The following is a 22,516-nucleotide window of genomic DNA, read 5'->3' on the forward strand; positions in this document are numbered from 1 at the left end:
CCCCGGGGTGGGAGATCAGCAGGTACAGCAGCTGCTCTCCCTCACACAAGCCACGTGTGCTCATTGTTCCCCCTGACTCCACCAATAACACACCACAGCACTGTCAGTGCAACGCCCCAGGAGCTGCACCTCCACACTGTCCCAGTGCACACCAGCCACCTGCTCCCCTGCAGCACCAACAGCCCCGCAGCAATCAGGTTCTTCCCTTGCTTTCCACGTTCTCCCTGCATTTTCTGTATCCAAGGTGTGCACAGGACTCTCTGCACAATCAGCAGTAGGACAGTTGGGTTTCTCCACGCCCTGCAAAGGCAGCTGGTTTTCTGTCAACAGTCACAGCCCCCAGGCTGGGGGCAGACCCCCCAACACAGCACTAGTGGTCTCTGGAATACTGATGAGGAAGGAGGTTTGCTTTAACTTCAGCCACACAGGAGGGCTGGAGGCTCATTCTGCTGGAAGCTGGAGCTCAACACCTCCTGCCACTCCATGGACCTCAGTGTCTCACCTCATGTGAAACACAGTGGGCAGTGAAGGCCTCCAATGTTCTCATTCCTCTTACTTCATTTTGGGACAAAGAAATACTCTTCCTGCTTAATTTCAACTGTACTGAAAGCTTGAGTTCCACTTGCAAGGGTTTTCTAATACCAAACAAATACATATTCAATGCAAGCTGACAGCAACAGCCTCCACTCTCCACTGGCAGTGTGGATGTTGGTTTGTGCTTACTATGAAGTGAATTCACATGGAATTACAGCTGCCTCCTTTCTAGTAATTTATACACTGTTCTAGACTGTCCTGAGGCCCAAATTATTGCTTAGTCAACAGAAATACATACTTGATTGCAAATGAAAATGTTATAAGTCTCTTGTCACATACAGGCAACTCTCATTTTAAATTCATGCACTGCACAGGGGAGTAAGAACCTAGTCCTTTGTTCCAAAGGGCTACAGAGAGGATGGCTGGAAGTACACGGTTATAAATGATTCAGCAGATCATTTGTGCTTTATCTTTTACTCAAAACACTAACAAAGCAAGCCAGACTACCTGGGGAGTGTTTCCTCAAACATGAACAGATGAAAATCGCTCTCTATCATGGGGAGAGGGGGCAATATCCTATGTGCTCTTTGTGCTGACACCAGTGACATTCTGTGTCAACAGAGGTGGGGTTTGCAGCCACTGTGCTTCCTCCTGGACCCGGTATAAAGGTGCACAGCACACACGCAGCTCCTCACTGCCCATCTCTGCCCGTGCTGATTCACCCGGCTCCTTCCAGCAGACCAAGAGCACAGATGGCCTTCTCCACCCGCAGCATCCAGTGGGGCACGAGCAGCCGCCTCCAATCCGCACCCAGTGTCAGCGGTCGGACCTCCAGGAAAATGTCCCTGCAGAAGATCCAGGCACCCAGTGTCTACGGCGGGGCCGGGGGCTACGGCACCCGCATCTCCACCAGCACCAGCTTCGACCAAGGCCTCGGCGGGGGCCTCCAGCTCAGCATCACTGGCAACGATGTGCTGCTCGCTGGCAACGAGAAATCCACTATGCAGAACCTCAACGACCGCTTGGCTTCGTACCTGGAGAGGGTGCGCTCCCTGGAGAAGGCAAACTCCCTGATCGAGAAGCAGATCAAGGAGTGGTATGAGAAGAACACCGTAAGCGTAGGGCAGGACTACAGCTCCTACTTCAAAACCATTGAAGAACTCCGAAGCAAGGTGAGAGATCACAGAGCCCTCTATAAATGTAGGAATTGCGGTCACTGGGGAGACAGAGAATAACCCGCTGTAGAAAATGTACTTTTTCAAGTTGCAGTTGTCTCAGCTGAGAAAAAGAAATGCTTAATTTTGCTCAGCTACAAATTAGTTACAGATTCTACGTGATTTGTAATACCAGATATATTCCTGCAGATGTGAGTAATCTTACACACGAAAAACCTTTGACTAAAAATTAACTAATTCTACGATACTTGCCTTAGGTGATTTTAATTAGGGAAAGTACCGATGGTAATCTACATATTTAAATATAGTTTAGCAATTGTCTGTTTCAAAGTGGGTTTTTAGAAAAGAAGGGCAAATGCTCAGAAAAAAATAAGAGATCACTACTTAAAATAGTAAATTACCACTGGAAACCAAGAAATATTCCCAGCAATTAGCTGACAGGTTTGTCAAATCATATTTTCAGAACTTCCTTCAATCTTTCTCTTCTTATATCAGTGCTATTTCCCAGCCTTTAAAAGCAGATCCCTTCAGAGAGCAGTTCATCTCATTTGATACACTTAGTTTTTGACAGGACAATTTGCCTTTTGGAGGTCCCTAATTCTTTCCCTGCACTTCAGAGGGAACTTAGCTTAAACCCAGCTGACTGACAGACAGCTGAAGTGATGTGGGATGAAGCCCTCCTGCAGTACTCATTCCCAGGAAAGGATCAAGAGTGCATTTCTGTGCAAAGCTTCATTGCTTGTCCACCATTCCCTTTAGATTGCTGCTGCCCAGCTGGAAAATGCCAGGCTCGTCCTGCAGATCGACAATGCCAAGCTGGCTGCTGATGACTTTAGACTGAAGTAAGTTCCATGATTTTATATCAATTCTCTTTCCTGCTCCTCTTACTTAGGAAAGCTTCCAGTTACTGGAATCAGTGCCAAGAAGTGAACATTTTTCAACTTAAAGTTTAGTGAATATTTCACGACTGTGGAAATTACTGATGCCAGCATTTACACCAAACTGTTGCACCCCAGTGATGACAAAAGACATCCTCTTGTACAGGTTTGAGAACGAGCACCTGCTCAAGCAGAGTGTGGAGGGTGACATTGCGGGGCTGCTCCGTGTCCGTGATGACCTGACTCTGACCCAAGCTGACCTGGAGGCCCAGATCGAGGGCGTGAACGAGGAACTCATCTTCCTTAAGAAGAACCACGAGGAGGTGAGAGCAGCTGAGCACTGCCAGGGAGAGGGGTTTTAAGTGGAAAACACAAACAGCCTCACTAGGAAGCATTTTTATGCTTCCTGGAAGCAGCATAACCGTGTGTGGCACTAAGGGACATCCAAGCTGTCAGGGATCAAAGGCTGAACACTCCTCCATTCCAGGAATGAAGGAGCGAAGGTTTTATCAAATAATAATTTATGGTTTAGGAGTTGCTACCCCAAAAAGTACACAAATGGGAGCCATGACTTCTACCCCTATTCCACAGATCCAGTCCTGAGGAAATCATCCTTCTATAAGACATTTACCTACGATATAGCATTTATTGCTACAAAATAGTAAACAGTACTTATGAGGTGATTAAGTCGTCTTGCCCTGAGGTGCTATTTAAGGATTACTGCTCTGCCTGTCGATTTTGAGTCTGGTTCCAACACCCAGGAGTGAGAGCTCCCTGCAGCTGGTGCTAACCAAGCCCCCCTTCCCGTAGGACTGCAACCGGCTGCGCAAAGAGGTGAGCGGCTCCGTGAACGTGGCCGTGGATGCTGCTCCCGCCACTGACCTGGCAGCCATTATGGAAAACATGAGAAAGCAGTATGAAGAAATGGCAGAAAAGAACCGCCAAGAAGCCAAAGAACACTTTGAAAAGCAGGTAAGGTCAACTGCTTAAACATCAGCAGCAACCCCGGTCATGCCTGGCTGCAGTTCACAGTCCGTCCATTCCTCATTCCAGACGGCAGAACTGAACCAGGAAGTTGCCGTCAACGTCGAACAGCTCCAAGTCCAGAGGAAAGAGATCACGGAACGCAGACAGATCTACCAGAGCCTGGAGCTGGAATTACAGTCCCAGCTGAACATGGTAAATAACAGAGAGCATTGAAATAAGGACTGCTGATAGCATACAGTTACAGGGATAAATATAGAAATGAGGGGCTTTACAATCAAAACACAAAAAAAAGTATCCTCTGAATAAAACGTCTCTGTTCTTCCCGTCGGCTGTAGAAACAGACCCTCGAGGCCTCGGTGGCTGAGACAGAAGCACGGTACAGCTACCAGATCTCCCAGATCCAGGCAACCATCGCCAGCCTGGAGGCTCAGCTGAGGCAGCTCCGAGCCGACATGGAGGCGCAGAACAGCGCGTACAGCAACCTGCTGGATATCAAGACTCGCCTGGAGATGGAGATCGCCACGTACCGCCGGCTGCTGGAGGGAGAGGAGAGCGGGTGAGCACACCCACAGCCTTGCACGTTGGGTTTCCTGTAAATCTGCCGCTCTCCAGATGCTTTGGGCTGGGGGGAGTCCACTGCCCAATTCCCAGGTGCAGAGTCAGAGCAGGCTGCAGTTCAGGCTGGGTTGCTGAAGCTGCTTGTGAGTTTTGAGGTGGGCTTTCTCAGCCTACAGACTGTTCCTCTGTGAGCTGGGTAACTGGGTCCATGTTCACACACCAGGAGCATTCATCACTCAGTTTTGGATGGACTTGTCCATGCTGGGCAAGCAGGCAGTGGGTCTTACCCCCAGGTTCTGCCTGTTCAGCTGTTCTGGCTCAGGAACTGGCTCACTGGGCATCAGCTGAAGTCCTGGCATTGTAGAGATGAGTCTGCAGATTAATGGCACCTGCAGCTTACGCTTAGCAAGTTTTACTTTACCAGAGAGAATTCATTTTAATGTCTTGATGAAAGGGCATTACCTGTCCTGATCAAATGCACGGGAAATGTACAGGGATATTTCTTCAATCCATTAGGTCCCATATATTTATATTTTCTAATTTATCATTTGAACAGGCAATTCGAATTGGAAGTAGCTGCAGCAGAGCTTGAAAAAGGTATGTCCCACCAACTTCCTTCTGTTTTGATGGCTGCCTGACGAAATGTTATGGAATGACACAGCCTGATATAAAACAAAAGCTTCACAGCAAATAATCAGCCGATAGAATCTCACACCAAGAAAGCAATCAAATATATGAATAGTTACCCTGCAGGGAGTATACAAAGCCTGGGTTTATATGTATAATTCAGGTGCCCAATGTAAAGCCACAGACTCACCAACTCTGTGATTCTGTGACTCCTCTCAAAGAGAACAAGAGAGTTAGTGAAGTCCCCTCTGGAGAACTGCAGAAGCATCTGCTTCGCCCCACTGACCACACACGGAGATGGAGGCTCCCAAACAACATATCCAGTTTAATAGCAAAAATATTCACTTTGGTGTAAGACTATTCCAAGGTTTTAGGTCTAAAAGTTTGTGCTAAACTGAAGCAAAACTATCAGAGGGATAGAGAGTTATTGAACCCACTGTCCACTGAACATCTGAAGGAAAAGAAAGCACATCCTGCACACCCCAAAAGTTTACCTCAAGTACCTGTGGATTGAAGATGCTTTTCACTATTTCCTCATTGGCTGCCAGTACTGCAGCAACATGACTCTGTCAGTGTATGTTGCATGTAATTAATTCTCTTTTCCATTTCCTTGCAGAATCAAGTAAAATGAAGAAGATCAAGACAATAGTTGAGGAAGTGGTTGATGGCAAGGTCGTCTCCTCTGAGGTCAGAGAGTTTGAAGAGAAGATGTAAATGGTGCCAGCAGAGGAGATGCCTCTGAGCTTCCTGGACCTGATGCCAAAACTAAAATATTTATAAAGAATATCATCTAATTCTCCCTGAACCCCAGCAGGGTTGAAAAACGCCAAATTATCAAATCTCAAATAATTGTTGTCATTGTGGGGGAGTGTTAATAAAAATCAGCAAGTTACAACTTACAAGACTTTGGTTTCACTTACATGGTGACTAAGTAGCTTTATTGAAAAAAAATCTAATCAGCCTGGTATAAATGTGTAACTGCTTCCAAGACAGATAAAACCAGAAGTGTTAGTTTTTCTAAATGCCTTAAGACATCAATTCAGCACACCTTCTCTGAACACAAACTCCCACTCAAAAGTAAGGCAGCTTCACAAAAAACCTGATTTTCAAATAAACAAGAAGTGTCAATTTGTTTTTCATAATAAATTAATGGGAATAAATAAATTGAAGTAGCCTATTTGATATTTTTCACCCTCTGTGAATGATTATGGCACCAAGGACTACAGCAAGCCAAGACACTTCATGAAGAAGAATCTATTTGAAACAACCCCCACCTCTGTCAAACCTTTCTAGGCCCCCGTGCCACACCTGGATCCTCAGTCCCAGGAGTTTACATTTTCCCCTTGAGAACATAAACACAAAAAGCTCTTCCCTTTGAAACCTCACCTGTCCGGTGTCATTTACAGAACATAAACAGCTGCCAAGGAACTAATCCTAATCCTCTGCTCTCCCTGCCCCGAGTCACTGAGACCAGGCTATCAGCTCATTTCCACGGAAAAGCTTTACTTACACCTTTGATCTTCCGCTCCTTTCTGCCCCAAAAGCACCCCTGCCCCTGGGTGCAGAGAAATCAAAAATTAACTCATTTCAGTTGACAAATCCAATGATATAATTAAGCCAGGGTAACCATACCAAAATAACTTCAAAGGAAAAAATACACTGGGGTCTGGGAGGGTTCTCGTGCCCAAACCTGCACCCGGAGGCGCTACATTTGATCTTTAGATTTGTATTATAAAAAGCACAAAATACAGAAATCAGATTTCTTGTTTTGAGATAACAGCGAACCATTAACCAGGAACAGTGGTCAGTTTTCAGTCCAAAGTACAAACTGGGATATGCTAATATGCTACAGACTATATGCAAATCACACTGAGGGAGTTCGATGATAAAAGGGTTAGCACAGAAAACCCAGTTCCAAATCCTATTGGGCACAATCCAGTATATTTATGTTTTCCTATTAATGATCACCCTGCAGCTCCTTAATGCTCATGTGCCCTCGGACACCTGATGGTCACTTTTCTTGTTTCCTCTGAAGCATCCAGGAGCACTAATCCAGCAGAGGTTCCTGCCAGAAGAGCATTATGAAAAGAAAGACACTCCTGCCGTGCACACTGGGAAGCAGGGATCAAAGGGATCGCTCTGCTGACTTCAGCAAACTCCTGTAATAACAGCCCCAAACCCAGGAAGCACCGAATATGCAATGACAAAACAATTATTTAGGAGGGATTTGAATGCGAAAAGCACTTTTTGTGCTCCGTTGCACCTGGCAGAACAGGATCGTGATGTCTCAGCTCCACTCCACCCATTTCCCCTCATACAAATACCTGGAGGGCACCAGATTTCCACGCCCGTTGGCAATTTCGGTCGGCACATATCATTTCAGTTTTCAGGACACACTAAACTGACGTCCCCTGCGAACAGGAGGGAGAGAATGGAAGCTCTCCCCAGGAGGTGGGGACTCCTCCTGAAACACCCACTGCCGTCCCCATATAAAGCTGCCCCTGCTCCCGCTCTGCCCTGCTCTCTGTGCCCTCTGTGGAGCTCACCCGGGCCCCTCAGCCACCATGGCCCTTTCCGTGCGCACGAGCGGCGGGTCCCGGCAGTTCTCCTCTCGGAGCGGAATTCCCGGGGGATCTCTGAGGATCTCCAGTTCTAGTGGTGGAGGAGGCTTTGGTGGCAGCGGGCTGGGGTTCGGCGGAGGGTCTGGTGGAGGTTTTGGTGCTGCTTCCCTGTTGGGTTCAGGCTCCGGCTTCGGTGGGGGCTTTGGGAGCAGCTTAAGCAGTGGCTTTGGGGGAGGCTCTGGAGGGGGTTTAGGTGCCAGCTATGCAAGTGGCTTAGGCAGCGCTTTTGGGGGAGGTTTGGGAAGCGGTTTTGGCAGCAGTTCAGGCGCTGGTTTTGGAAGCGGCTTTGGAGGTGGCGCAGGGTCTGGGTTTGGAGGTGGGTATGGCCCTGCTGGTGCTGGGGATGGTGGCCTTCTTTCTGGCTCAAAAAAGGAAACCATGCAGAACCTCAATGACCGTCTGGCTGCGTATCTGGACAAGGTGAGATCTCTGGAGGACGCCAACACCGAGCTGGAGCGCAAAATCCGCGAGTGGTACGAGAAAAGTGGCCCTGGCACTGGCACCCCTGGATCTGGGAACGACTACAGTAAATTCTATCCTCTCATTGAAGACCTTCGAACCAAGGTATGTCATCCAAAATAAGAAATTCCTTTCAGAAGCCAAGAGCACATTTATCCTGCAGAACCGACCCCTGCAGTGACCTCTGTCACCTTGCACTGTGACACGTGCTGAGTTTTTCCTGTACATTAAAGCAGTTCTGTGTCACACAGTGTGACTTGTCTAATCTGAATTAAAGAGAAGGCAGTGGTGGAATCCAGCTCTACAAACTCCCGTAGATAACAAAGTTTAAAGCTATTACAAAGCTTCTGTGAAGCTTTTGGGCTGTAAAAACATTCTCTGAACACTGTTTGCACTCCAGATCATCAATGCAACCATCGACAACGCGAGGATCATTCTGCAGGTCGATAATGCCAGACTGGCTGCTGATGACTTCAGACTGAAGTAAGGAAATGTTAATACTACAAACACTCTTAATAATATTTTAAGGAAAATCTTCTTTTCTATTAAAAAATCTCTTTCCCTGCCGAATACTTGCAATAAAATTATTAAACAATATTACAGGAATCATGCGCATTAAGATTTCATATTAAAAGCTGCAATAAAACACATTAATAGCTTGCATTTGACCTCCTTAGCCACGTAAAAAAATAATATTTAATTCCTCGTGCACAGATATGAGAATGAAGTGGCTCTTCGGCAGAGTGTGGAGGCCGACATCAACGGTCTGCGCAGGGTCCTGGACGAGCTGACCCTGACCAGGGCGGATCTGGAGCTGCAGATCGAAAGCCTGAACGAGGAACTGGCTTACCTCAAGAAGAATCACGAGGAGGTATGTTTTTTCCCGTTGTGAAACATCAAATTATTCCCCTATTTAAGCCAGTGAGACTTCCCGGGTTTCGTGATTTGTTTTGTTTGCTGCTATTTTTTGAGTTTACCAGGTGAAAGATTGCGAGCAGCGTGCACACGAGATCCTTGTTGAAACGGAATTTATATCACATACACTTCTTTACATATATTTTTGGCAGAACCATTTTGCCTTTTATTAACAGAACCTTTCCTTGTTTTCAACCTCTCCAGGAGCTTCAGGGCATCCAAAGCAGTGAAATGGGCCAGGTCAGCGTGGAAATGGATGCTGCTCCAGGGACTGACCTGACCAAGCTTCTCAATGACATGAGGGGACAGTACGAAGTCATTGCCGAGCAAAACCGTAAAGAGGCCGAGGCGTGGTTCAACGAAAAAGTAACAACCAGAGGGAGCAGACTTGGAAAAATGCTTGGAAAAATGAGTTCAGTACTTGGAAGAGTAAAATTACACCCTATTCTTCCTTGTCATTTCAGAGCGGGGAGCTGAAGAGGGAAATCTCCACCCACACCGAGCAGCTCCAGTCGGGGAAGAGCGAGATCACGGATTTAAAACGGACCCTGCAGAGCCTGGAAATAGAGCTGCAGTCTCAGCTCGCCATGGTATGTTCTAGGGGAGCTGCTGACTGCTCAGAGCCGATTCAGCAGCTTCAAATACTGTTCCACAAGATTTAAGATTTGCATTTATTTCCTATTAGATCCTACATTCCTTTAGTTCCTATTAAATCCTACATTCCTTTAGTTCCTAAACAGCAGTAATACACCTAACTGGATTGCAGTAATATATCTAACTGGACTGCAAGGAGCACATCAGAAAGCAGATGAGCTTTTATGTTCACATTCAAGGATGTGACAAGGGCCAGTTTTCGCACCGGTATTTCAAGGAGAAAATAAAACCCTCTAAGCAATGCAGCTGTACTCACACCCTTAAACTATTTCAGTCGGTTTTGTCTTCGCAAAGAGGTTGGTTTTTTTTTCCTTAATCAGAGATTATTTAATATCCTTACACAGAAAAAATCCCTGGAAGACACTCTGGCAGAGACGGAAGGCGGTTACTGCGCTCAGCTGTCCCAAATGCAGCTGCAGATCGGGAACCTGGAGTCCCAGCTGCTCCAGGTCAGGGCTGACATGGAGCGCCAGAACGCGGAGTACCAGCAGCTCCTGGACATCAAGAGCCGCCTGGAAATGGAGATTGAAACCTACCGGCGCCTGCTGGACGGAGAGTTCGTGTAAGGGACTGACGGACACAAAATATCGCCTCGTTTATTTTCTGTAGCAAAATCCTTTCCGGGTAAAAAGAGGTAAAAATAAGGACAGTGAGGCACATACAGTGATCTGAAATATCACTGACTGAGCAGAGAGAGCCATTCTGTGCAGTAGTGAAATAATCTCTCAATGCCACCACGGAAAGGGAATTCATCCCCATCCTACTGAACATCCTGCAAACACACGTGTCTCTGATTCATTTCTAGGGGCGCAGGACAGGCAGTTACGTTTGAAAGCTCATCCCTGACAGGGTCCAAATCTCAAACACAATCACTGGATTCTTCTCAGGGTAGGTAGAACTCAGTTGATAAAATTTTGTTTCTAAAGTCATTCTTATCAATAAAATAAGACATGTTATCCTACATCATACAGCTCATTAGAACCAGAAGCCAACAGGAAAGGAAAAGGTGGTACCTGGTCCTGTACATCCTGCTCAGCTTCATCATTTTTAACATGTTGATTTATCAAAATATTTTTTGTTTTGTTTATGTTTAGATCCAACCAAAACTAGAAAGATCAAGACAATTGTTGAAGAAGTGGTAGATGGAAAAGTTGTTGCATCCCACGTTAAGGAAGTCGAAGAGAAGATATGAGGCACAATCTGATGTGGCAAAGGATCCATTCGCTCCAAGCCAAAAGGGATAAATAATTTTATTCCTTTGTATGAAGTGATAAAAAGTTGGCTTTGTACTAAGATACTCTTACATCAGACAAAGTCAGCACTTTCATTCCTAGCAGTCATGCAATGTATTTCCTGCTTCGCTCTATCAGCATTACCTGTATGATTTCCACAGTGTTCTTTAAATATATCATCAATTCTGTGTTCAAAAACCAGAGATACAGAGTGCACATTTAATCAGATCTGCTTTTTTATAATCTTTACCAATCAATAGATAAAACAATTTTGCTGTTCTAACCTCATTTTCCAGTTTTCTTGACTAATAAAAAGGACTCAACAAGCTTTAAGGTATCAGTGTCCCTTCATTCTCCATGAACCCCCTCCAGCACCGAGCCCCAGGAGTCTGCAACCACCACAGCACATTATCTGCATCACAGATACAAACAATCCCTGCCCAGTGCCTGAACTATAAACTAAAATCCAACAACAGAATATAAACACTGAAAGCAGCTAGAATTCAAAATTCCATAAATCCCAGGAAAGATATGATTGATTACACCTGCCTACCTTTAGCCTTCGGGGATCTCGTGGCCAGGTGCTCCCCTTACACCTGGAAAAAAAAAAAGAGGGAAAAAGAAAGCTGTAGTTTATACTGTCCTAATTACAATGTCTTGTGTTTGTTTGTTGGATTCCTTATGGTTTCCTCACTGGCCATTACTTTGGATTTAGAATACACAGAATGAGGATAATTAAGACACTTGTGGAAAAGAGACTGGACAACAAAACCTTCCCATCTCAGTCCAGGTCAGCTGGAAGACAGCCAGCTAAGGAAAATAAAATCCAAACAGAGGATCCTTTCACACACACCAGCAGACAGAGCCAAGAACAGGGATGCCTCCTGCACACCAGGAGACTTTTAATTGGTGCAATACTTTGACTTCTAAAAAGACAAGTGTCTTGTAAAAGTTTACTGCCTGTTTTATCATTCACTGATGTATACTCTTATTTAGAGCCTAAAATGCATTCCCTCTGATAAATTTATTTTTTATTGAAATCTGAATTTTTTTACTGCATATCTGACATGGTGCAATACTGAAACAACTGAAATAGGTAAGAGGTAAAACTGAAACAGGCAAGAGCCATTCTTAGCAGACAAGATCATCCAGTGCTCCAGTGAGCCAGGAAATGCAGAATCACTTGCAGAAAGCACAGCACAGCAGATACCCTGTGCTGGACCTGCCTGGGAGCTGCCTGGAAAGGGGTAAGAACCCCACACATTCTGCGTGCTGTGTGTATTGAACACCTCGAGAACAGGCACTGAAGGTACTGAAACACCTTCACAGACGACCCAGACTCGTTTTCTGACAGCAGTGAGGTGCCTGAAGTGTTCATTCACCAGAACTTTGCCCTCTGCAGAAGAGGAGCCAAAGCCCTCACCACATCAGTACTGTTCACCAGTAGTGCTGGTTCCTCTCCCTCCTTGTGTGTTCCTGCCCACAAACCCACCGCAGTGTTGGGTGTGAGGATGCCCAGGAGCTCAGCTCTTTTCCAAAACGGGACTGTCCTCGACGCTGGGTCAGGTCACACAGCTGAGGCTTTGCCTCGCTGATTCCCAAATACCTTCAGGGATGGAAATTCCGTGCCAGCCCCAGCGGTGGTGGAGGCACCTGCCAGCGGCACTGCCAGCAATCCAGCTGTGCTGCTGGGAGGCTCTGCCCTTCCCTGCCCCTGCCAGCGCACCTCATGCCGGGCAGCTGCAACTTTGTCCTCTTACCCTCCCGTTTCTGAGGTTATAAACCCCCACGGTTACAGCGTAACTAAAACAGAAAGACATCGATATACTCATTTCGGCACATAATTTAGGAATCGCTGTTTCAGGGGCATCCTTTGCTGTATTAAGCTGCAGCCAGGCCGGGCTGGCAGGCTCTGACCCCCCATCCCTCCCCAAAATGGGCCGCTGCCGCTTTAACGGCCCCGCGGCCGCATCCCCGCGCCGCCGGCAGAGCAGCCGGGAGCCGGGGAGGATGGGAGGAGGAGGAGGAGGATGGAGCCGGCCCGGCTCCGCCGAGAGATCAGGGCAAAGTATGAATCGCACATCACCCGAAATCAGATAAAGACCGTCAGCTCAGCAAGGACGCAGGTAATGCCTCCTCACAGCCACACACCTTGCAGAGTACGGAGCCATTCCCTGGCCGTACAGTTCCTCCCGCAGCCTCTGTGAGGTACAGTAATTCCTTTCGATGCAGCAGATTTTCGGGGAAGGGATTTGGATTTTACCGCAGTAAGATGTGAACTAGAAGATTCGGAAGTAGATTTTGTTTCGGGTATGGATTCACACGGAACGAATGCTGTGTAATCCGTCGGGATGCGTTTCTGCCCCTGCAGCAGGGCTATTGCTGGGATTTAAGGGATGATGACATAGGCTTTAACACGGTAACCTCTAGCTCCATGTAGTTATCCCAGAGGAAAAGAGAATCCTGAAGAGAATCCATTTATATACAGCAAGCTTTGCCATCTTTAGCACCTCTAGTAAAGAAAACTGCATCTTTGCAGGAACTATTTTATGTTGCTCACAGTAAAACTATGTTCTGCTCCTCAGCAAATATGTTGTTCTCTCATACAACCCAACTGAATGTTACCAACACACAGTGCTGGGGATTCAGACACAAACAGCCCTAAACCCAACAGAAATCAAATGGCAAAACAGTGCTGGGCCATCAAAGGCAAAGAAATTCAAGGGAACCAGCTACTGTGTCCCCTTGCAGTCAGGTGTTGCAGGAATCCTGGAGGTTTGTGTTAAGGACAGGCCAGATCTGCTGCAGCCTGGCTGATCCAGCAGCGCCGGACACGCGGCAGCTGCAGCCCCGACAGGGAAGGCAAGTTTATCTTGGTGTTGGCACCAAGCAGCCAGAGCTCACGGGTTTGATCCTGTCACACAAATTCTGCAGCACCCAGGCGAGAACGGGGAAGCAAAGAGCGTTGGGGGTTCACTTGTGGATGAGCCAAACAGATTTTTCACCAAAACAACGGCCTGGTAAAATTGCAATATGTCAGTATGGATGGAGGGGGGAAAAGAACTTATTTTCCTTGGTTCATAGGACCTGAATTAGAGAGTTTCTTTTCTTAGAATTGATGTCATCGTAAGAACATGCACAAAGCAGTAAAATATGCAAAAGAGTAGGTGCTGTTCAGGGGTTTATGGCATCTCAACCACTTGCAGGGAAACTCAGGATCAAAAGTGAAAAATACCTTCCATAAGTCAAACAATCATTCTGGAAGTTACATCAGGAACATATTATCAAATCAAAGATGAGCCCAAATCTAAAATGACCCCACACGTGCTTAATACCCTCCTTTTGATACAAAAAAAGGGGAAAAAACCCAACAAAATACAAAATACATTAAACCTAAAGCACCCTATTCAAACCTGGAAACTTGAACTGCCTGCACTTCCTCTAAGCTCCAGAGGTGAGTAAGGTCTCAGCACCATTGGGAATTTGTATGGGAATTCCTCTAGGACAAAGATGCCAGGGACAGAGATGTGGGCAACCTCTTCCCATCAAACACAGCAGGATTAGGGCTTCTCCTCTACACAGCACAGAAAATACAAACTCTTCACTTCAAGCTTTCACACATTTATACAACTCTAACAAAAATTCCAATTAGGTATTTTTATGTCTACCTATTTTCATTATTTGAATATTTTTAATACTGTTATCTTTTGTACGTCCCCTGTAGGCAGAAGAAGGTGCAAGTAAAAGAATGGACAAAGATGCAGAAGCACTAAAGGCAGCCAGGGCAGAACTGTGCGAGGCCAGGCGGCAGTGGCACCACATGCAGGTGGAAATCGAGTCTCTCCACGCCGTGGTAAGAGCCAGAAACGAGACTCGAACTCCCCTGGAAAAAAGAAATGTCATCCTTGGTGTAGATTACCCCACAGTCAGTGTCTGTGACAGTCACAGCCACCACGCAGCAGAAATCCAGCACGCAGGAGCAGCCAGCTTTGGGGGGCTCCAGCTCCTCGCAGAGCCCTCACCCACTCACACTGACCCAGCTCGTGTTCTGGTGCAGGATCTGCCACTCAACACACGTGTGTTGTCCTGTTTTCACACCTGCCAAACATATATGTGCATGATGCTCCCTCACCAAGCTCCTGGTCACTCTGCCTAACCAATCCACAGCAGGTTTATAACTTCCACTGAATGTTTGGACCAAAGTTATCAATTCATTAGTGATAAAATATGTCATAAAATGTAGTCAGCAGTTTGATTCTGGCACTACAGAAAAGCTCCAGGAACACACAGACAGTGTTCATACAGCACTGAGCTGGACATCATTTAACTGTACAAGTAAAATCGGAGATCTGTAAACTCAAGGCAGTGGATTGCTGTGCAAGAGGGGGCTACAGTTTCATCCTGGTTTAAATTATCACAGATTTAACTCGAAAATTTCTCAGCCAAAGTATTACCTTGAAAGCTTTACTCCTGTTTTTAATGAATCTTAAAAGAACTGATGTAATACTACACAGTTTGTTAATGAAACCACGTATAACATCTTTATGCTTTTCCAAATCTTAAAATACGAGTTAAATTTCACAGGAAAAGGGTTTGGAACGTTCTTTGCGGGCCACAGAGCAGCAGTACCACATGCAGCTACAGAATTTAGAAGGTGAGATTGAGTGTTTGGAGAAAGAGCTGCTGGAAGTGAGAAGGGGAATCGAGAAACAGCTCCGAGAGCACGAAATTCTCCTGAACACGAGGATGAAGCTGGAGGAGGAGATAGCGACGTATCGCAGTCTGCTGGAGCAAGAAGAGAGCAGGTACTCACTGCCTAGAGAAAAAGCTCTAAAATACACCTTCCACTCCTGAGCGTCGCATTTAAATGCTCAGAACTGTAAATGCATGAAAGAATCGTTAAAAAATTAAAGTATAAATTCCCTAGAAATGGTATCAGTGTAAGAGAGCTTCACTGATTGCACAGTCAGGGGTGCTCAGTGTGTCACAGCTGAGCTGGGAGCAGCACGCTCACTGCACCCAGTGTGTCACAGCTCTTCACAGGACCAGTCTGGGATTAAAGCAGTTCAGTATTACTGGAAGCCTGAAATCATTTCTGTGTTTGCAGGTTCCGTTGCTCGATACCTGCCCAGAAGGATGACAAAAAGCCCAGCACTAGCAAGATCACCTTTATGCTGCCTCCAGGTGAGTTTCAGACACCTTCCCCTTGGGGGATTTCGGTCCTAAAGGAGGTTCACAACTACAAATTCCTGGATATTAGAAAAGCACCTTTTCCAATGCAGCAGGAGGAAAAACACCTCCAGGTCCTTGTCCTGCCTGTGCCCTTCCTCAGGCTCAGTGTACCTGCATTTTCTCTTGCAGATGGTGTAAAGAAGCACGAACCAGAGAAGGTGGAACTGATGACAAAACAAGCAATCCTAGATGGAAACATCATGAAGGAAAGTGCTGAAGCTCATGGCACTGTACAGTAAGATAAACAGGAGTTTCAGAGAATAACAATTGGAAGTAAATGGTGGGGGTTGTGTGCCAGCAGCTCCGAGTTTCTGTTATTTGGTACCTGTTTTACCACGCCCACAAGAGCCCAGGAGCTCCAGAACAGCAGTGGCAGCTCCTGAAGGGGCACTGAGTGACAGGGCTTAACAATACATCACATTTGAAAGTCCTTTTTATTAGCATTGGCTTCATAAGCACATAATACCAGGATGGTGCTTCTGATTTGTAATTTCTATTTCTGTTAAGAATGAAACTATGAATTATTCATCTCACTAAGGCTGAAAGCAAAGAGCCCAGACCACGTTTGGGAAGTCCCTCTGGGGCCTATTTATGCACATAAATTCAGGCTCAGCTGCTCCAACTTGCTCCTTGGAAACTCCTACCTTTCCCCAAACAAGGGAGGGAGAACCTGGCTCCCAAGTGAAAGTCTGTTAGGATGTGTTATTCACCTGAAATTACTTTAATAGTACTGGATTGTCTCATTTTATTTTTTTCCTGCTGCTCTTTAAGCTTTTTTGTGGACTAATTTAAGGCTACCTTCAAACACACTGTAGTGGACCACATCCCTAGCACTGAACTGGAGCTGGAGGCTGAAAAAGTGTAGGAATTTGGATTAAAAATTAATGCCATCACCAGGTCCACTGTACACACCCCACACCTGACATGTATGCTCACACATGAGCTTTGTTGGTCACTCACAGTCACTCAGATCTGCATGGGGCCATTTAACTCATCAGGGTGAGGCCTCAGAGCCCTGATCCGGATCCTGACACACAGAGAATTAAATCAGCAGGATTTGGGCCCCTAAATATTCCTCAATCACCTGGCTTTCCCCCTATATTTCTCCTGCCCTTTTTTTTCCTCTTTAATGTAACGTAGCTCTACATTCTGAGGTTTGGATCTGAACTAGGTTTTCTCCTCCCTATGCTGAAGGCTTTCAGATGCAGGAATTCTGGCCTGCCCACTACAGTACTGAGACTTCTTGCCAAGTTTTTGAGCCTGGATTCCAAGCTTTCTCCTCGGAAACAAATTGCCCGATGTGTTTGGAGCAGCGGTTTTGTAGCCATGTCTACCTAAAAGTACAAAACCAAGAACATAATGAACCCTCACCCTTTATTTAGCTGTTCTGGAGAATGCACTTTTGAAAAAAAGAAAGCTTCAGTTGTCTCAGTACTATCTGAAATAATTCGACACTTTATTATGCAGTTTCTCCCTGTTTTAAAAGCGGTCCTGAAAACAGATAACTCGTATTGCCTGAAAAATCATAAATACACCTGCTTTGTTGTTTCAGGACAGAAAAAGTGGATGAAGTCATTAAGGAATGGGAAGGTTCTTTCTTTAAGGACAACCCTCGCCTAAGGAAAAAGTCGGTCTCCCTGCGTTTCGACCTCCACCTGGCAGCCACAGACGAGGGGTGTCTGCACACGAAAAAGAAAACCCTCCCCGACATCGAAGTCAGGCTGGTGATGAGGAGATCCTGCAGCATCCCCTCCATCAAACCTTAACCTCAGCCCATCCCCCCGGAGAGCACCTCCAACAGGCTCTGGAAATAAACTGTGGATGGACTCCCACGGCCGCTGTCTGCTACAACCACACCCTCCCAGGCACTTGGATTAACACCATCAAACCAAACAGGTCCTCTGAAAATTAGGGAGAAGAGCAAGGGAGTTCAGATTCCAGGAAACCCCGACTTCTGCTGGTTTTATACTCTGGGTGCAGCCCTTTCATTTTCTCATTGTTGTTGTTTTGTAGGATTTCACCAAATAGGACAAAAATTAACTTTATAGTTTGACATATCTGCCTTTGTAAAGGAGAACTTGTCTTCTCTTTCTGGAAATGAGAAATGCATATTTCACTCTCTTACATATTCAATATTGCATATATATAATGACTGGGGCATATATATAACGACTGGGGAATCCTTGCAATAATTTATATCACATCTGTCATAATTCTAGAAATATATTTTAAAATAATACTTTCTAACAGCAAAACTTACATACAAAGATGCTCTTAAAATACATGAACTATTAACAATTTTCTTTTAAAAGTGGCTGGTATTTTTAAATTCATTTTTTTAGGCAACAGCTGAGCAAAAACATCTTTCCCTTGCATCCTTCTAAACCCATTTTTAAAAGTGTTGTTACAATCCAGTAACATTTTAGCCCTGTATCACTCCCCTGGTTTTGAAGCAGTGATTTCCCCTGAAAAATCAATCATTTGTGTCTGCACACAGCTGTACTACGACTCTCTCAGCCAGGCCAGGTGAAATTACCCTCTAATTGTTCAAATGTGAGGAGTCAACCAACCATTTAAATGCTGGCATTCTGTTAATTTTGTTTATTGCAACAGCGTGCGTTAAAATATCTTCAACAAATTCCTCTTCTGACAAACATTAAGGGACTCTCCCGACCCAGGACATGTGACAAGTTACCGCTACACCAGGGTACAACTGTTATTCCTTCAAATTAACTGGGCAAAAAAAAAAAGGGCTACAAATTCCAACCCAATTCAGCCAGACCCCTTAGGAACCCCCCAGCCCTGCTGGGAGTAGCTGTGGGCAAACACAGAGCCCAGGAGGTGACTCTGCGCACGGAGGAGCAGCCACGGGACAATCAGAGACCCAAACCAGGCTGTACCGGGACAGGAACGATTGTTTGTGACGGTTCTGACCAGGATCTGATCTCGGCTCCTGCCGGGGCTGCGGGGGCTCAGAGTCTGGAAACCCGGATTTGCCGGATCACAGCAGGACGTGGAGGATTGATTTCAGTGTCAGTATCTGCCTTATTACCTATCATAGAATCAGAGAATCGATTGGGTTGGAAAAGACCTCCGAGATCATCGAGTCCAACCCTTGGTCCAAATCCAGTCCATTTACTGGATCATGGCACTCAGTGCCACATCCAATCTGAGTTTAAAAATCTCCAGGGATGGTGAATCCACCACCTCTCTGGGCAGCCCATTCCAATGCCTGATCACTCTCTCTGTGAAGAATTTTCTCCTGATAGCCAACTTAAATTTCCCCTGGTGGAGCTTAAGCCCGTGCCCCCTTGTCCTATTGCTGAGTGTCTGAGAGAAGAGACCAACCCCCACCTGGCTGGAACTTCCCTTCAGGTGGTTATAGACGGTGATGAGGTCACCTCTGAGCCTCCTCCAGGCTAAACAACCCCAGCTCCCTCAGCCTCTCCCCATAGGACTCATGCTCCAGTCCCTTCACCAGCCTCGTTGCTCTTCTCTGGACCAGCTCCAGCCCCTCAATGTCCTTCCTGAACTGAGGGGCCCAGAACTGAACACAATACTCAAGGTGTGGCCTGTGGCATGTGTACAGAACTGGGACTGCAGATTCCTCCAGAGTTAATTTATGCTTCTATCATCTGTTCATGGTGACAATGCATCGATATTGCCCCGTCCTGTCTGTACTGTATCGAGCTGGCTAATTATCCTTAACCCAAATCCTGAGCTGGTGTTGTTACCTCTTGAGTACTTGGCATCCTGAATGTATCAACCTGCTCCAGTATTTCCACTATGCAGCTTTTTTTTTTTTTTCTTGTGCTTAGACTCTGTACGATTTACAATACTTGAATTTAAACTAAGTTTTAATTGCTTTAAGGCACTTGAAACAGGGATACCGACTTACCAAAGTAAATTATAGTACTACAATAAAAAAGTATTGAAATGGAGTTTGCCCGTGCATATTTTGTGTGTGCCAATGTGTGCATATTAAAAGGAAAGGAGTGAAAGAGAAATGCAGAAGAAAAGCTGTAGATAGGAAAATCTGTGGCACTGTAATCAAGTGTTTCTAAGATCCCCTCTGCAATTAGAAACACACAAATTCCCTCAGTCTTTACCATAACATGTGGGTGTTTTCTGTGTTTTCTCCCCTTTCAGTACATATCTATCTGTTGCCTTATTTACAGATTCCATCTCTTCATATGAAAACAACTCACTCTTTTGCTCATAAACTACTTGAACTTCCATGAGTGGCAGTGTAAACTCCACGTGGGCATCAAAACCGTAATACAACAACATCTCAGCCCCATTTTAGGTCATTTTAAAGCTGAATTAAAAAAATATAAAACTGAAGCTTGATACTACGGCACAGAATTCTTCATTTCTCTGCTGCTAATTAAATACAGACCAGCTGAGCCTCTGCCAATGAGCACCTGCAAAGAGCTGATGTTAAAAACGGGTTTCATTGTCTCAACCTACTTCCCAGTGAATGTCTGTCCTCATTCCAGAGCTTATGAAACTGCTGGTAATTAAAATTAGTAAAACTACTCACATACTGTACAGGATATTAAAAAGTGTACACAACATGGAATTGAGGCAAAGAGCCTCAAAAAAAAAAAAAAAAGAAAAAAAAGGAATAAAACAAACTGAGGAATACATCAGTGGCTTTGAAAACATATAATTATTCAGAACTATTGGCATGGACTGTGAGTGTCAGTAAGTGAACACCATGATAAATATTTCAGTAAGCTGTGGAGATTTATAACAACATTAAATGCAGTTTACACCATCAACAAAACTATTTTTAATAAACTAGAGATGAATTCATGAAACCAGGGGGAAAACCAGGTTATTTTTCGTCTTTTAACAAGTATTTTCTCACCTTTTCTTTACAAACAGTCTGCCTCAGTGAAGCTGGTGGACTAGAGTGGCTTGCTGAGGGTATGTGGCTGGCTGAGGAATCTTTTCAATTCTGACTTTCTTCCAATATCAAATTGAAGTCACAGGTTATTCTGCTGTCAACAAATGTCCACTGTGGGCACAGACAGCATGGTCTGAGCAGAGGAGGGCAGAGCTCTTGTCTCTATTTGTTCATAAAAATAAGTTTATTTAAGAATGAAAGCAAACTGGCCTAATGCAACTGTAGGCATCCAGAGGAAATGGCCCCAACTTGAAGCAACATGGTATCATGTTGAATTAGTTTTAATTCTTTTCACTTTCTACCATCCTTTGGGGTTAGGCAGATACCATCCCCTTGGCTTTCCTTCAAATCCTTCAAATTCTTTACAGAGAGGGTTATCAGGCATTGGAACAGCCTACCCAGAGAGGTGGTGGATTCACCATCCCTGGAGGTTTTTAAAAAGAGATTGGATGTGGCCCTTAGTGCCATGATATAGTAATTGGAGTTGGATCAGGGGTTGGACTTGATGATCTTGGAGGTCTTTTCTAACCCAATCTATTCTATGATTCTATGATTCTATGAAATCCACCTTCATTCATAATCCTCCTTCAAAAATGTCTGGAAATGTACCTTTACTGGCCACGTGACAGCATTTCAATAACAAACTTTACATTTCAACGTCACACCTTCAATTTCAAAGTAAAACTTTCAACATCAGCCTTTCATTTTCCACCGCCGAAGTTGTCATGTTTCATTCAGTCCCTTGGGCAATTCCCAGCGTAAAAGGCTCCTGTGCTGGACGCTGAGGTCTGAATCCTCCTCACCCCCTCAGAGCCACATGGTTCACCGTGTTTGTTACTTCTAGTTTTTACCTCTGTGTGTGGTACCTTTGCTGATTTCTGCAAGGAACTGTGGACAATTCCACTGCTCCCAGACCACTGGGTATTTTACGACCCTGTGCGATTCAGCAGCAGAGCGTTTGGAGTTGGTCAGGCTGATTTAGTTCACGATCACCATATATTATGTATTTATAACCCGGGGTCCACATCGCTGCCTGTCCCAGCCATCCCTGGCTCCATCCCCTTCCTGTGGCCTTCTCCCGTTCTCCCTGTCGCGGACACACCGGCACATTCCCGCTGCCCTCAGGGCTCGTCCTGCTCCGCTCAACCGCCGCCGTTTCGGCACCGCGCTGAGCACACAGAGGGTTCACCCGCCTCCACCGCTGCCTTTTCGGACCCGAGGCCCCGCAGCGTTTCCCCGCCGCCTCAGGGCAGCCCGGGGCGCCTCAGGGGGATGGGGGGGGGCGCCCTCGTCGTGAGGGGGGAAAAAAGGCGCCAAAAAGCCCCTCGGGGGCCGCGCGCGCTCCCGCGAGGGGGAAAAAGGCGCCAAAGCGCAGCAGGCGCGAGGCGCCCGCAGCCCCCCGGCCCGCAGATTCGCCACCGGGAGCCGTCGCTCGGGGCACCCGCACCGGGAATGGGGGACGAGCCCAGCGCTGGGCACTGCGGCTGCGGGACGCCTGGGGAACCCCGGTGACACCCCGGTGACACCCCGGCGCCCGCTGAGGCACCGCCTCCGTGCCGGTGATGGCGGGCGGGGCCGCCCCACGCGGAGCACCCCCGATGGCGTCCCGCAGATTCGCCACGGCTCCCTCCCGCCGCCGCCGCTCCCCCCTTCCTTCCCCACGGAGGGCGCAGGGAGGAGCCGGTCCCGCGCGGGGGGCTCCGGTGGGAGCGGGGCCGCCTCGGCTGCCCCG

General features: G+C 46.3%; 3 protein-coding genes across 4 annotated transcripts; all 3 read left to right on the forward strand.

The window, feature by feature from the left end:
• Positions 1-1,163: 1,163 nt before the first annotated feature.
• Positions 1,164-5,622, forward strand: KRT20 (keratin 20). Its single transcript, XM_027666378.1, has 8 exons — positions 1,164-1,706; positions 2,469-2,551; positions 2,754-2,910; positions 3,398-3,559; positions 3,641-3,766; positions 3,910-4,130; positions 4,689-4,729; positions 5,376-5,622. Exons 1-8 carry the CDS (start codon positions 1,287-1,289, stop codon positions 5,471-5,473), a joined length of 1,308 nt encoding a protein of 435 aa, XP_027522179.1. The 5' UTR covers positions 1,164-1,286; the 3' UTR covers positions 5,474-5,622.
• Positions 5,623-7,323: 1,701 nt separating this feature from the next.
• LOC113958256 (keratin, type I cytoskeletal 12-like) lies at positions 7,324-10,618 on the forward strand. Its single transcript, XM_027666374.1, has 8 exons — positions 7,324-7,944; positions 8,240-8,322; positions 8,554-8,710; positions 8,959-9,120; positions 9,219-9,344; positions 9,753-9,964; positions 10,214-10,296; positions 10,503-10,618. The coding sequence occupies exons 1-8, from the start codon at positions 7,324-7,326 to the stop codon at positions 10,598-10,600; spliced, it is 1,542 nt and encodes a 513-aa protein (XP_027522175.1). The 3' UTR covers positions 10,601-10,618.
• Positions 10,619-12,629: 2,011 nt separating this feature from the next.
• On the forward strand, positions 12,630-18,922 carry KRT222 (keratin 222). Of its 2 annotated transcripts, none has more exons than XM_027666380.1 (6): positions 12,630-12,766; positions 14,365-14,493; positions 15,225-15,445; positions 15,748-15,824; positions 16,002-16,107; positions 17,425-18,922. In XM_027666380.1, exons 1-6 carry the CDS (start codon positions 12,671-12,673, stop codon positions 17,636-17,638), a joined length of 843 nt encoding a protein of 280 aa, XP_027522181.1. In that variant the 5' UTR covers positions 12,630-12,670; the 3' UTR covers positions 17,639-18,922. The 2 variants fall into 2 exon arrangements, with proteins under 2 accessions (XP_027522181.1, XP_027522184.1); XM_027666383.1 differs by having other exon boundaries at positions 12,760-12,848.
• Positions 18,923-22,516: the final 3,594 nt, after the last annotated feature.

This window comes from Corapipo altera, unplaced genomic scaffold (assembly GCF_003945725.1).
Source record: "Corapipo altera isolate COAL_440 unplaced genomic scaffold, ASM394572v1 200, whole genome shotgun sequence".
NCBI lineage: Eukaryota > Metazoa > Chordata > Aves > Passeriformes > Pipridae > Corapipo > Corapipo altera.

What these genes read in the sequence shown, in the direction of transcription:
- KRT20 (XM_027666378.1), top strand. Translation starts at nt 1,287, where the DNA reads ATGGCCTTCTCCACCCGCAGCATCCAGTGGGGCACGAGCAGCCGCCTC. An exon ending in TTGAAGAACTCCGAAGCAAG is followed by an intron (nt 1,707 to 2,468) that starts GTGAGAGATCAC and finishes CATTCCCTTTAG; the next exon opens with ATTGCTGCTGCCCAGCTGGA. An exon ending in CTGGAGGGAGAGGAGAGCGG is followed by an intron (nt 4,131 to 4,688) that starts GTGAGCACACCC and finishes TCATTTGAACAG; the next exon opens with GCAATTCGAATTGGAAGTAG.
- LOC113958256 (XM_027666374.1), top strand. Translation starts at nt 7,324, where the DNA reads ATGGCCCTTTCCGTGCGCACGAGCGGCGGGTCCCGGCAGTTCTCCTCT. An exon ending in GCTGATGACTTCAGACTGAA is followed by an intron (nt 8,323 to 8,553) that starts GTAAGGAAATGT and finishes CCTCGTGCACAG; the next exon opens with ATATGAGAATGAAGTGGCTC. An exon ending in ATCACTGGATTCTTCTCAGG is followed by an intron (nt 10,297 to 10,502) that starts GTAGGTAGAACT and finishes GTTTATGTTTAG; the next exon opens with ATCCAACCAAAACTAGAAAG.
- KRT222 (XM_027666380.1), top strand. Translation starts at nt 12,671, where the DNA reads ATGGAGCCGGCCCGGCTCCGCCGAGAGATCAGGGCAAAGTATGAATCG. An exon ending in CTGGAGCAAGAAGAGAGCAG is followed by an intron (nt 15,446 to 15,747) that starts GTACTCACTGCC and finishes CTGTGTTTGCAG; the next exon opens with GTTCCGTTGCTCGATACCTG. An exon ending in GAAGCTCATGGCACTGTACA is followed by an intron (nt 16,108 to 17,424) that starts GTAAGATAAACA and finishes TTGTTGTTTCAG; the next exon opens with GACAGAAAAAGTGGATGAAG.